General features: G+C 31.8%; 1 protein-coding gene across 45 annotated transcripts in view; it reads right to left on the bottom strand.

Annotated features, from left to right (window-relative positions):
* The window catches only part of LOC138324707 (trichohyalin-like), a 69,061-nt gene that overhangs the window by 39,277 nt on the left and 15,866 nt on the right, over nucleotides 1-13,918 (bottom strand). For 37 of the 45 annotated variants that reach the window (XM_069269798.1, XM_069269801.1, XM_069269787.1 and 34 more), the window contains 2 exons: nucleotides 11,486-11,617; nucleotides 6,053-6,220 (listed from right to left, as the gene is read on the bottom strand). The exons of 3 other annotated variants lie outside the window; for them this stretch is intronic. In XM_069269798.1, the coding sequence (XP_069125899.1) occupies nucleotides 6,053-6,220; nucleotides 11,486-11,617 (300 nt within the window). Of the gene's footprint in view, nucleotides 1-666; nucleotides 757-6,052; nucleotides 6,221-11,485; nucleotides 11,618-13,918 lie in introns of all 45 variants that reach the window. 5 more of the 45 variants (XM_069269771.1, XM_069269780.1, XM_069269783.1 and 2 more) reach the window with 2 other exon arrangements.

The raw sequence follows: 13,918 nt of genomic DNA, 5'->3' as shown, positions 1-13,918 counted from the left end.
AATAAATGATATTTAATACTCGTCACCAAATGGATATCCCCAAAACGCCCGCTGGTTACAGTCACAATTGTACCAAAATACATCAAAATTAGTTCTAACTAAAAACTCCACATCTTCTACAGCTAAAAGGCAGCCCATCCCGTTACAGGCAAAACAATGAACTCCAATATTACATGACTCTGCTATCTACTTTAATGATATTAAGATATTTAATATTGTTACAGTGTTTAACACAAACAAACCGTTCTAACTTAAGCTTAACTATAGACAATGCATGTAATGATGATTAACTGATATTGACATAGAATTACATATCATTATCAGCAGTTCTCCGTAGGTTTTTTTCTCTCTTCTTTATACAAACTTGTAAAGAATCATGTTATCTGGACTGAATTTGAAACTAATTAAAAAAAAAAAAAAAAAGCAGCCCTGAATTAAGTTCACCTAATTACCATTTTGGTATATGTGTTTCCCCTTCCCAATTAAAACCAAAATTAAGGAGATCACAAATTCTCTAGTTATCTCCCCGTCTTCGAGAATGCATTTATTCTATAATGAATAAATGATGAATTGCAAAAGAGTTCCCCCTCGGTAAATGAGCAATGATCTGCAGCTATACAAAAGCTATAATTGCAAACGTTCACAAACATCGCAGTGCATCATTACCCGTAGGTATTCTCTATATTTCTTTTCCGCCAATGTCAGACTTTCTAATGCAGGAAAATACTTCCCTCGGCGGGGTATGCCACCCATAGGCTGGAATAAGGTATAGATTTCTATAAAACATCCATATATGGTTCATGTTCAAACTAGAATAAGGTATAAAATACTACGGTATAAAACATCCTAATATGGTTCATATCTAGACTAGAATAAGGCATATGTTACTATACAATATCCTATTATGGTTCATGTTTAGACTAGAATAAGGCATATGTTACTATACAATATCCTATTATGGTTCATGTTTAGACTAGAAGGAGGCATATGTTACTATACAATATCCTAATATGGTTCATGTTTAGACTAGAAGGAGGCATATGTTACTATACAATATCCTAATATGGTTCATGTTTAGACTAGAAGGAGGCATATGTTACTATACAATATCCTATTATGGTTCATGTTTAGACTAGAAGGAGGCATATGTTACTATACAATATCCTATTATGGTTCATGTTTAGACTAGAATAAGGCATATGTTACTATACAATATCCTATTATGGTTCATGTTTAGACTAGAAGGAGGCATATGTTACTATACAATATCCTATTATGGTTCATGTTTAGACTAGAATAAGGCATATGTTACTATACAATATCCTATTATGGTTCATGTTTAGACTAGAAGGAGGCATATGTTACTATACAATATCCTATTATGGTTCATGTTTAGACTAGAAGGAGGCATATGTTACTATACAATATCCTATTATGGTTCATGTTTAGACTAGAAGGAGGCATATGTTACTATACAATATCCTATTATGGTTCATGTTTAGACTAGAAGGAGGCATATGTTACTATACAATATCCTATTATGGTTCATGTTTAGACTAGAAGGAGGCATATGTTACTATACAATATCCTTATATGGTTCATGTTTAGACTAGAATAAGGCATATGTTACTATACAATATCCTATTATGGTTCATGTTTAGACTAGAAGGAGGCATATGTTACTATACAATATCCTATTATGGTTCATGTTTAGACTAGAATAAGGCATATGTTACTATACAATATCCTATTATGGTTCATGTTTAGACTAGAAGGAGGCATATGTTACTATACAATATCCTATTATGGTTCATGTTTAGACTAGAAGGAGGCATATGTTACTATACAATATCCTAATATGGTTCATGTTTAGACTAGAAGGAGGCATATGTTACTATACAATATCCTAATATGGTTCATGTTTAGACTAGAAGGAGGCATATGTTACTATACAATATCCTATTATGGTTCATGTTTAGACTAGAATAAGGCATATGTTACTATACAATATCCTTATATGGTTCATGTTTAGACTAGAAGGAGGCATATGTTACTATACAATATCCTAATATGGTTCATGTTTAGACTAGAAGGAGGCATATGTTACTATACAATATCCTATTATGGTTCATGTTTAGACTAGAAGGAGGCATATGTTACTATACAATATCCTAATATGGTTCATGTTTAGACTAGAAGGAGGCATATGTTACTATACAATATCCTATTATGGTTCATGTTTAGACTAGAAGGAGGCATATGTTACTATACAATATCCTAATATGGTTCATGTTTAGACTAGAAGGAGGCATATGTTACTATACAATATCCTATTATGGTTCATGTTTAGACTAGAAGGAGGCATATGTTACTATACAATATCCTATTATGGTTCATGTTTAGACTAGAATAAGGCATATGTTACTATACAATATCCTAATATGGTTCATGTTTAGACTAGAATAAGGCATATGTTACTATACAATATCCTATTATGGTTCATGTTTAGACTAGAAGGAGGCATATGTTACTATACAATATCCTATTATATGGTTCATGTTTAGACTAGAATAAGGCATATGTTACTATACAATATCCTATAATGGTTCATGTTTAGACTAGAAGGAGGCATATGTTACTATACAATATCCTATTATGGTTCATGTTTAGACTAGAAGGAGGCATATGTTACTATACAATATCCTATTATGGTTCATGTTTAGACTAGAAGGCATATGTTACTATACAATATCCTATTATGGTTCATTTTAGACTAGAAAGGCATATGTTACTATACAATATCCTATTATGGTTCATGTTTAGACTAGAAAGGCATATGTTACTATACAATATCCTATATGGTTCATGTTTAGACTAGAATAGGCATATGTTACTATACAATATCCTATTATGGTTCATGTTTAGACTAGAAAGGCATATGTTACTATACAATATCCTAATGGTTCATGTTTAGACTAGATAGAGGCATATGTTACTATACAATATCCTATATGGTTCATGTTTAGACTAGAAAGGCATATGTTACTATACAATATCCTATTATGGTTCATGTTTAGACTAGAAGGAGGCATATGTTACTATACAATATCCTATTATGGTTCATGTTTAGACTAGAAGGAGGCATATGTTACTATACAATATCCTATTATGGTTCATGTTTAGACTAGAAGGAAGGCATATGTTACTATACAATATCCTATTATGGTTCATGTTTAGACTAGAAGAGGCATATGTTACTATACAATATCCTATATGGTTCATGTTTAACTAGGTCATGTTTAGACTAGAATGTGACTAGAAGGCATATGTTACTATACAATATCCTATTATGGTTCATGTTTAGACTAGAAGGAGGCATATGTTACTATACAATATCCTATTATGGTTCATGTTTAGACTAGAAAGAAGCATATGTTACTATACAATATCCTATTATGGTTCATGTTTAGACTAGAAGGAGGCATATGTTACTATACAATATCCTATTATGGTTCATGTTTAGACTAGAATAAGGCATATGTTACTATACAATATCCTATTATGGTTCATGTTTAGACTAGAATAAGGCATATGTTACTATACAATATCCTATTATGGTTCATGTTTAGACTAGAAGGAGGCATATGTTACTATACAATATCCTTATATGGTTCATGTTTAGACTAGAATAAGGCATATGTTACTATACAATATCCTATTATGGTTCATGTTTAGACTAGAAGGAGGCATATGTTACTATACAATATCCTATTATGGTTCATGTTTAGACTAGAAAGGAGGCATATGTTACTATACAATATCCTATTATGGTTCATGTTTAGACTAGAAAGGCATATGTTACTATACAATATCCTATATGGTTCATGTTTAGACTAGAATAAGGCATATGTTACTATACAATATCCTTATATGGTTCATGTTTAGACTAGAATAAGGCATATGTTACTATACAATATCCTATTATGGTTCATGTTTAGACTAGAATAAGGCATATGTTACTATACAATATCCTATTATGGTTCATGTTTAGACTAGAAGGAGGCATATGTTACTATACAATATCCTATATATGGTTCATGTTTAGACTAGAAAAGGCATATGTTATACTATACAATATCCTAATATGGTTCATGTTTAGACTAGAATAAGGCATATGTTACTATACAATATCCTAATATGGTTCATGTTTAGACTAGAATAAGGCATATGTTACTAGTACATATGTTACTGTACAATATCCTATTATGGTTCATGTTTAGACTAGAAAGAAGCATATGTTACTATACAATATCCTATTATGGTTCATGTTTAGACTAGAAGGAGGCATATGTTACTATACAATATCCTATTATGGTTCATGTTTAGACTAGAAGGAGGCATATGTTACTATACAATATCCTATTATGGTTCATGTTTAGACTAGAAGGAGGCATATGTTACTATACAATATCCTATTATGGTTCATGTTTAGACTAGAAGGAGGCATATGGTTCATGTTTAGACTAGAAGGAGGCATATGTTACTATACAATATCCTAATATGGTTCATGTTTAGACTAGAAGGAGGCATATGTTACTATACAATATCCTATTATGGTTCATGTTTAGACTAGAATAAGGCATATGTTACTATACAATATACTTATATGATTAATATTTAGACTGAAATAAGGTAGAGAATACTATACAATAACCTTATAACATGGGTTATTGCTATAGTGTGCCATTCCTTAGCATATTTTCTTCAGGGGAAAAAAATCAGGAAAGGGCCATAACTGTAATATGGTAATCAGCACAAAGCAATGCTATTGATTTGAAGGTGAGAACACAGAGAAACATGAAGACAGATTTGTCAGATTTTGGTCCTATCACTTAATTAAGTTTTCACTGACTGCCAGTAGTTCAGGTGTTATTATTAATAAGGGAACTAATTATAGTATCTACCTGTACACTAATTAACAGGTGAATCAGATTGATTATTAGGATGAATCCGCTCTAAAGGCCGTCTCAGATTACACTACAGAATTAACATGGTCACCTGAAGGTTGGGCATAATCTATAACTAAGGGAGTTCTATCTTACTTACAACTTCAGAATAGATGAACTGTCATCTACAATCGTCGCCCATATGACAATCATTGATTCACTTCGGTATTGAAAGAACTAAAAAGGACATCCCAAGAATGATGAATGAAGTAAATGCGATGACAGGTTAAAAAATTTCAAATAAAGTCTATTCAATGAATACCATTTAGATGAAATGTGAAAGGATTGTGTGAATCTATACTTCTCATTAGAGGAATATTATATCTGATATCTGTATTAGATGAGAGCAATAAGAGCAGACGACACAATACGATTCTCTTAATACACCAACAAATCTAGTGTATCCTTAGACTGTGATATCATTCTATAATTACAAGGTGCGTGCTGTATTTCAAAATGAGGTGTAACGTGACTGCCAAAGGTGTAAAAGAAAGTAAACTAGATGACATGTCTCATGAATGGCTTTTCATATCGTATCTCATTTGATTATGAACAAAGGAGTTAAAAGTGCAATGAAGTTTCCCTCTGGACATTTTCTTATGAAATTCCTTATCTGATCATATGAACCAAGTGCTTAGTACATTGACAAGCTGAAATTCCATCAATATTCAGCTAATTGAAATTAATCTGGCACATCAAACATTGACCAGACAACCAATCAGAATAAGTGTTTCTCGAACACCGAGTCAAGTCAGAAACAGGAAATAAAGTCAGAGGTCCCAAAAAACAAAAAGTAATGATAATCAGTTTATTTGAATCATTGCATCAACAAATGAAATCAATAAGAATCCCTATTATTTAAACCCAACAAAGATTACAGTAATTATCCTGAACTTAAAGGAATCATTTTAGTGAAAAAGTAACAAATTGATAATTGAATTGTAAAAATAGTACTTGCTAGTTTTCCTTTTCAACTAAATCACCAATACTATCCTAAGAAATATATTGGTATCTAGCTAATCTACAGAAAGGAAGGCAAATCATACCACAAACTCTTCATAGTCCTTGCGTCGCTCCTCCTGAAATTGTTTCTGAACTTTGTTGTAATTATATAACTTTTTTTCCTGTTCCTGTTTTTGCATTTGTGCCTTCTGATCCCGAACTTGCTTTTGTACCTTTTCCTCCTCTCTTTTCTGGTACTCCTGTTTTTCCTTCTTTACACCGTGAATTAAAAACAACATTTCTCAGATATAAGTTGCTTCTTTTCAATCAAATTATAAACTCTGTGAAAATTATAGTACTAAATTTCAAATGTTTTCTTCTTAAAAATGTCACATGTGCTCTCATGTCTAAATTCAATTAACCATATAAATTATTGAAAAGATAATTATCTTTTAACATATAAGATGTCATATACATTTGTTTTTATTTCTACCTTTAAAAAGCGCTTTTGAATTTGAAACATACACATATATATACATATGTAATGACCTGTATGTTCCATTTAATTAAAAGTAATATAATTTGATAGTTTATGAATAAATTACCACCCATACACACACAACCATTTCTAGCTTGCTATTTTATTTAAATCTAAAAAGGTACAACTAATTATAATAATAGTTTGACTAATGTCTATTGCAAAGCTGTCATAGCGCACTTTAACTATGCATGGTTTCACTAAGTTATACATTAAAATGCCTATAGCTATGGAATATTATTCTAGGGAGTAATTAGCTATAAAGTTTGTATACTATGGTAAAATATTCAAATTAACGAGCATTTATTACATTATATCACACCTGCTTAAATATATGATGCTTTCTATTCTAAATTTTCTAAAACTACTTACAAATGTTAATAATTAATAAGAAATTCTAGCTTTGTTATTGCTAAGATAAGAACGAAGGTAAAAATCAATGTAACTACTGGCAAGTATGGAGGTTCTTTACATCTACCATTCTTAATGTAGTTTTAAAACTTCATAACAGTAATTATCAAATCTTTAAAGAAGGGTCACAAATTTAAGGATTTACAAAATATCTGTGTGTATTGTATGTACATGTACAGAATTGTTCAAACATCTTCAGTTATTTCTGTATATTTAACCTTTGACCTTTTTGTCTGAAGAACAGATTCCTCTTTCATTATGGTGACAGTTTAAATACAGGACACATTTAACAGTTTAAAAATGCCGTTGGTTAAGAAAACATAACATGTATGGCAGTAAACTCATGGCAAACATAACATACTTGTTTTATCATGGTTGTCAAGGTGGCCATATTGAATTTTAATCAAAGCTATTGGTATTTGCTTATATATATTTATTTAATAGAATAAAACAATATTGTAAGAATTTGAAGTATTTTTAATCAGACACTAAGCGAAGGATAGCAGGGTCAACAACGCTCTCCAGTAAAATGATAAGCAATGCTAAGCCATTTGTCAACTTACTAAAAACTGTTCATTTAAGAATAGACGTTTAAAATTCTTTATAGCAAAACACAATGGGTGTGTTTAGCTATGTGCCATGTTATGCCAGGTCAATAGTCTATACAGTTGTGGGTGATAGAAATATGAGATATAGAACCTCAAATGGCAATACAGGTATGATATTGAAACGAGGAAGGTTTCAAAAGGTAGTCATTCTTTACTGAGGTCAACTACTGTGAAATTTCCAGATCATCTTACAGAAATATTGGTCAAATTATTTTAGAATCATTAAACTGTGAATGCTTGCTCTGTTCTAATTAAATTTGAAGGATGGGTGGATGCATGGTTATTTTGTATATAGTTGTCTGTTGATATAAAGTCAAATCAAAAATGTTTAATCAAAGAGAATAATACACAGTCTTACTTGAAATAAACATAAACCTGTTGAAATACTTTATGAAACTATGATAATGACCTGTGTTCTCGTTAAGTACACAATCTCTTAGACTAGACTTAGGGAAAGAAACTATAAAGAACGATGTAAATGTGTGGTACATTGTTTTATTTCGTGTGTGGTAAATTGTTTTATTTCGTGTGTGGTACATTGTTTTATTTCGTGTGTGGTGCATTGTTTTATTTCGTGTGTGGTACATTGTTTTATTTCGTGTGTGGTACATTGTTTTATTTCGTGTGTGGTACATTGTTTTATTTCGTGTGTGGTACATTGTTTTATTTCGTGTGTGGTACATGGTTTTATTTCGTGTGTGGTACATTGTTTTATTTCGTGTGTGGTACATTGTTTTATTTCGTGTGTGGTACATTGTTTTATTTCGTGTGTGGTACATTGTTTTATTTCGTGTGTGGTACATGGTTTTATTTCGTGTGTGGTACATTGTTTTATTTCGTGTGTGGTGTACATTGTTTTATTTCGTGTGTGGTACATTGTTTTATTTCGTGTGTGGTACATTGTTTTATTTCGTGTGTGGTACATTGTTTTATTTCGTGTGTGGTACATGGTTTTATTTCGTGTGTGGTACATGGTGTGGTACATTGTTTTATTTCGTGTGTGGTACATGGTTTTATTTCGTGTGTGTGGTACATTGTTTTATTTCGTGTGTGTATGTGTGTGTTACATTGTTTTATTTCGTGTGTGGTACATTGTTTTATTTCGTGTGTGGTACATGTTTTATTTCGTGTGTGGTACATGGTTTTATTTCGTGTGTGGTACATGGTTTTATTTCGTGTGTGGTACATGGTTTTATTTCGTGTGTGGTACATGGTTTTATTTCGTGTTGGTACATTGTTTTATTTCGTGTGTGGTACATTGTTTTATTTCGTGTGTGGTACATTGTTTTATTTCGTGTGTGGTACATGTTTATTGTGTGTGGTACATTGTTTTATTTCGTGTGTGGTACATTGTTTTATTTCGTGTGTGGTACATTGTTTTATTTCGTGTGTGGTACATTGTTTTATTTCGTGTGTGGTACATTGTTTTATTTCGTGTGTGGTACATTGTTTTATTTCGTGTGTGGTACATTGTTTTATTTCGTGTGTGGTACATGGTTTTATTTCGTGTGTGGTACATGTTTTATTTCGTGTGTGGTACATGGTTTTATTTCGTGTGTGGTACATGGTTTTATTTCGTGTGTGGTACATTGTTTTATTTCGTGTGTGGTACAGTTTTATTTCGTGTGTGGTACATTGTTTTATTTCGTGTGTGGTACATGTTTTATTTCGTGTGTGGTACATTGTTTTATTTCGTGTGTGGTACATTGTTTTATTTCGTGTGTGGTACATTGTTTTATTTCGTGTGTGGTACATTGTTTTATTTCGTGTGTGGTACATTGTTTTATTTCGTGTGTGGTACATTGTTTTATTTCGTGTGTGGTACATTGTTTTATTTCGTGTGTGGTACATTGTTTTATTTCGTGTGTGGTACATTGTTTTATTTCGTGTGTGGTACATTGTTTTATTTCGTGTGTGGTACATTGTTTTATTTCGTGTGTGGTACATTGTTTTATTTCGTGTGTGGTACATTGTTTTATTTCGTGTGTGGTACATTGTTTTATTTCGTGTGTGGTACATGGTTTTATTTCGTGTGTGGTACATTGTTTTATTTCGTGTGTGGTACATGGTTTTATTTCGTGTGTGGTACATGGTTTTATTTCGTGTGTGGTACATTGTTTTATTTCGTGTGTGGTACATTGTTTTATTTCGTGTGTGGTACATTGTTTTATTTCGTGTGTGGTACATTGTTTTATTTCGTGTGTGGTACATTGTTTTATTTCGTGTGTGGTACATTGTTTTATTTCCAAGATTATATTACTTTTCATATTGTTTTAGAAAGATATATCTCTTTGATTATAATATCAAGGTAGCTAGCTAAGTGTACTTTCATTAATATATGTCCATATCTCAAATCTATTTATTATAATAAGTCATGTCATGTTAAAGAAATTTCTTTATTTCTTTAAAGATATCAATATGTATTCTTTAGCTATGAATTCATACAGCATTTCATCTCTGAGCACCAGTAACTATTTATTTATCTATTGAAATTTTACATAAGATACATAATGTATGTGTTTAGGAAGAATAAGTTCATGACTATTTTTGTATACATATGTTTGGTTACTAAGGGTTTTCATCAACATATCATTATATCATAACTATGGACCCTTGAATGGTGGTTCCATATAGCAAAGCTCATAATGATAGGTTACAGTATGAAATATTACACCATCAAAATAGCACAAGTAAAACCTAAACATTTATTTGTTATGAAGATTAAATGACTTTTATGAGAGCTCTTCAACATATTGGTAGAATTACCATAATTTTACATGACCGAATTAGCAAACAAGCTAGCTGTATAATGCTGTATACTGTTGGCCTATTTTCACAACAGCAATCAATGAAAGCTATCAGCACATGACTTCATTTTGACTTCATCTGGAATATTATCTTGTAAACTACAATTTTTTTAAAAAGTTTAACATTTTCTAACAATGCTATTGCATTGCGTCGAGATTAATTCAGTTGTTATGCACCAAATCACATTTATTTATAAAGATAAGAACTCCGGTAGACCATTTTAAACACCTTACTATTAGGCACTAACTGACTATTGACTATTTCAGAAGGGGAGAACACAAAATCAAGAAACGTATTTCACTTGAGTTAACACGAACTGGGCAGGCTAAAGCCAACAAGTTCAATATCATTCATTCATGGAAATTGATTATTTTGTGTTTAGCAAAGTAGGCTAGAGTTGGGCTTTAACTTTCTACTTAAAAGGCTGAAGAAAATCTATTGACTTTTCAACTCCTGGCAGTAACTCAAAGCAATTTCCTTCAGAATGATATGCTGAAGATAAAAGGTGTTATGTATATAGGTTTATATACTGTAAAAAATAAAAGTTTATTAGAACCTCTCTATTGTAATTAAACCATTTTGAATGTCGAAATGTTTACTGATAACTATATCTGTGAGTTATTAATGTATAGTTTGTTTGTTTGATTATTTTAACGTCCTATTAACAGCCAGGGTCATGTAAGGACGGCCTCCCATGTATGCAGTGTGTAGCATGTGTGAAGTGCAAGGTGCGTGTTTTGGGAGACTGCAGTATGTTATTAGTGTATAGATGACTAGATCCGTATCAAATAAAAAATAAAGATTGAGTATTATTTTCATTGATCAAAGCACCATAGAACTGCAATATGATATAAGACTATAATATAATATCAGAGCAAATGAAATTATTATTTGTAATAAGTATGACATGTTCACATACAAAGCATAGCCATTATTCTTTGGTGACTTGGAAAGGGTTGCAATAAGATTGTGTAAGAAATTAAAAATATATATGGCTTATTTAATTTGTTAATCAACGATATAAAAATAAAATTTTAAAAGTGACAGCAAAGGGAGTTAACTCACAGTAGGGAAATCAAGCTATGCACCCACACCCAACTAGCATACATGTGCCCCCAGCCCAACACCAACACACCATCACCGCTCGCTCTCGTCAGTAATATAGACAGTACCTGGGACATCATCTTCAAATAGTCCCTTTGTCTCTGTTCATCTAGATATTTTCTCTGTTCTTCATACTGCCCCAAAGGCAGGCCCCCATCAGGGCTCACCAAGCGATAGAACACCCCACGTCTTGGTGTCGTCTACAGTAAACAAGATAACGTCGGTCAACAAAATGTTAACGATAATAAGAACTCCATGATTGTGTAGATATTAATTAGTCATGCAGAACAGGTGCTGCTCCATATGAACCTGAAAAATATGTTGGCCCTCAAATTATAGGTTAAAGGTCAAGGGTAAAAAACAACTAAAATCCTTAAATCCTAAAATATTGGCATCTCCGTAATTTTATCATGGGAACACATGTCCATTTGAGTTCGCCATATTTTATGTGCATCTATTTGAATTTGTCTCATTGTGTTTTTTTTTTAAACTTCTAAAAATTCTTTTATCAAATTTATCTACTTTATATTATCTGCATGTGAAGAAAATTTCAATATTAAAGCTGGAAAAGACAATTTTAAAATGTTGCTATCCATGTACAGGGACCACATTTTGACAATTGAAGTTTCATAAATTGGAATACATTATGGTATTCATGACCAGATATAATGTTTGATCAGTCATTTTATTTGACAAAATTCTTTAAAGCCCATCTGTAATAAATACATTGACGTTTTTGCTCACTAGGTTGAATATCGTAAGAATTGGTCAATTGTATTTTCCTGGATCAAAGAATATTCCATAAAACTAAGGTTAAACCCAGCAGGACAAGTGCAGCAGTCATGAGTCATGTAGTTAATGGAAATTGTGTTGCTAATCAAATCACTTGATACATCTCATAGATAATGTAACTATAGCACTGGGTACATACCTGTTACACCTGTATCTTCTAGATAATGTATCTTTCGCTTTATCTATATAGATAATGTATCCTCGCTGTATCTATATAGATACTGTATCCTCTCTGTATCTATATAGATACTGTATCCTCGCTGTATCTATATAGATACTGTATCCTCGCTGTATCTATATAGATACTGTATCCTCGCTGTATCTATTTAAATACTGTATCCTCGTTGTATCTATATAGATACTGTATCCTCGCTGTATCTATATAGATACTGTATCATTTGTTTGTCTATAAATACCGTATGACTATAATATCATATAGACATTGTCACTAGGTGAATCCAAGTCTCCGAGGGTTGTATATAAACAAAACATTTAGCATCCTAACGCTAAGTCATTATTGTAAGCTACCTTGTTTGAGTTTATAACAATATACTGAATTATTAATGCAGCTCTGCATTCAACTGTGACATTTTTGCAACTAAATCGACAAAATAGATCACCCCATAGGAATACAATGTCAATCAATAAGTTAATGACCTTAAGATTAAATCACAAAAACAAATATAATATCTATAAAAACAGAGAACTTTTGTTTCATTGTTGTACATACAACATTATGCATGGTTTGTATCATCAGGTGACTACCATTTTGTATTGTATTAGGCCAAAAAAAAAATATATGTCTGTTTAGGGTAACATTGGCAAAAAATAATAGGGTCGGTAGGTCGGGATGTTTTCTTTTATTTTTTTTTAAGTAGTGTCTTTCACTCTACAATAATGACCGGAACCGGATTTTGAGATCAAAATCCCAACTTTTAATTTTTTTCGTAGAAAAGTGGGGAAATAAATTAGGGTCAGGGGTAAAAAAATTAAGGTCGGTCGGGTAACCCTAAACAGACATATTTTTTTGGGCCTTATGAGGTCCATATGAAGTTCTTGGAAATATGTCTCAAATAAAAATTCAAGTCACCAAAAAGCAAATTTTAAATATCCTGTGATACTTCATTGGAATTTAATATGTAAAGTGTATCTCCTGGAATACTGAAGATGAAAATATATATAATTAAATCTGAATGGTCATACAAGAACAACACTTTAAGTAAACTTGGTATTTGCAGTTTAAAAAAATATTTCTGAAACAATTTATTGAAATAAGAAAAAGACACTGTTATACAGTAAGGAGTGATGTAAATATAACAGAAGGAGATGAAATCAAACCTATGTTACAAGACACAGAGAATGTTATGGAGAACAACAGGGTGGTATAATGTACTGTGGAAAGATTGTAAGGTAAACATAATAGAAAAGGAAAGTAGAAAGAAGGTAGTAATAATATATAGGGAAAATAACACAACCATTATGTCGCATGTGATCAGAGTATAGGTGCAATAGGTAGGTATCAGGACAGGCGGGTGTGATAGGATTTTAGGATTTAGGTAGGTATCAGGACAGGCGGGTGTGAATAGGATTTTAGGATTTAGGTAGGTATCAGGACAGGCGGGTGTGATAGGATTTTAGGATTTAGGTAGGTATCAGGACAGGCGGGTGTGATAGGATTTTAGGATTTAGGTAGGTATCAGGACAGGCGG

This window comes from Argopecten irradians, chromosome 6 (assembly GCF_041381155.1).
Source record: "Argopecten irradians isolate NY chromosome 6, Ai_NY, whole genome shotgun sequence".
Lineage (NCBI taxonomy): Eukaryota > Metazoa > Mollusca > Bivalvia > Pectinida > Pectinidae > Argopecten > Argopecten irradians.
Note: the sequence above shows the minus strand (reverse complement) of the source record. Positions and strands in the feature narration are given on the sequence as shown.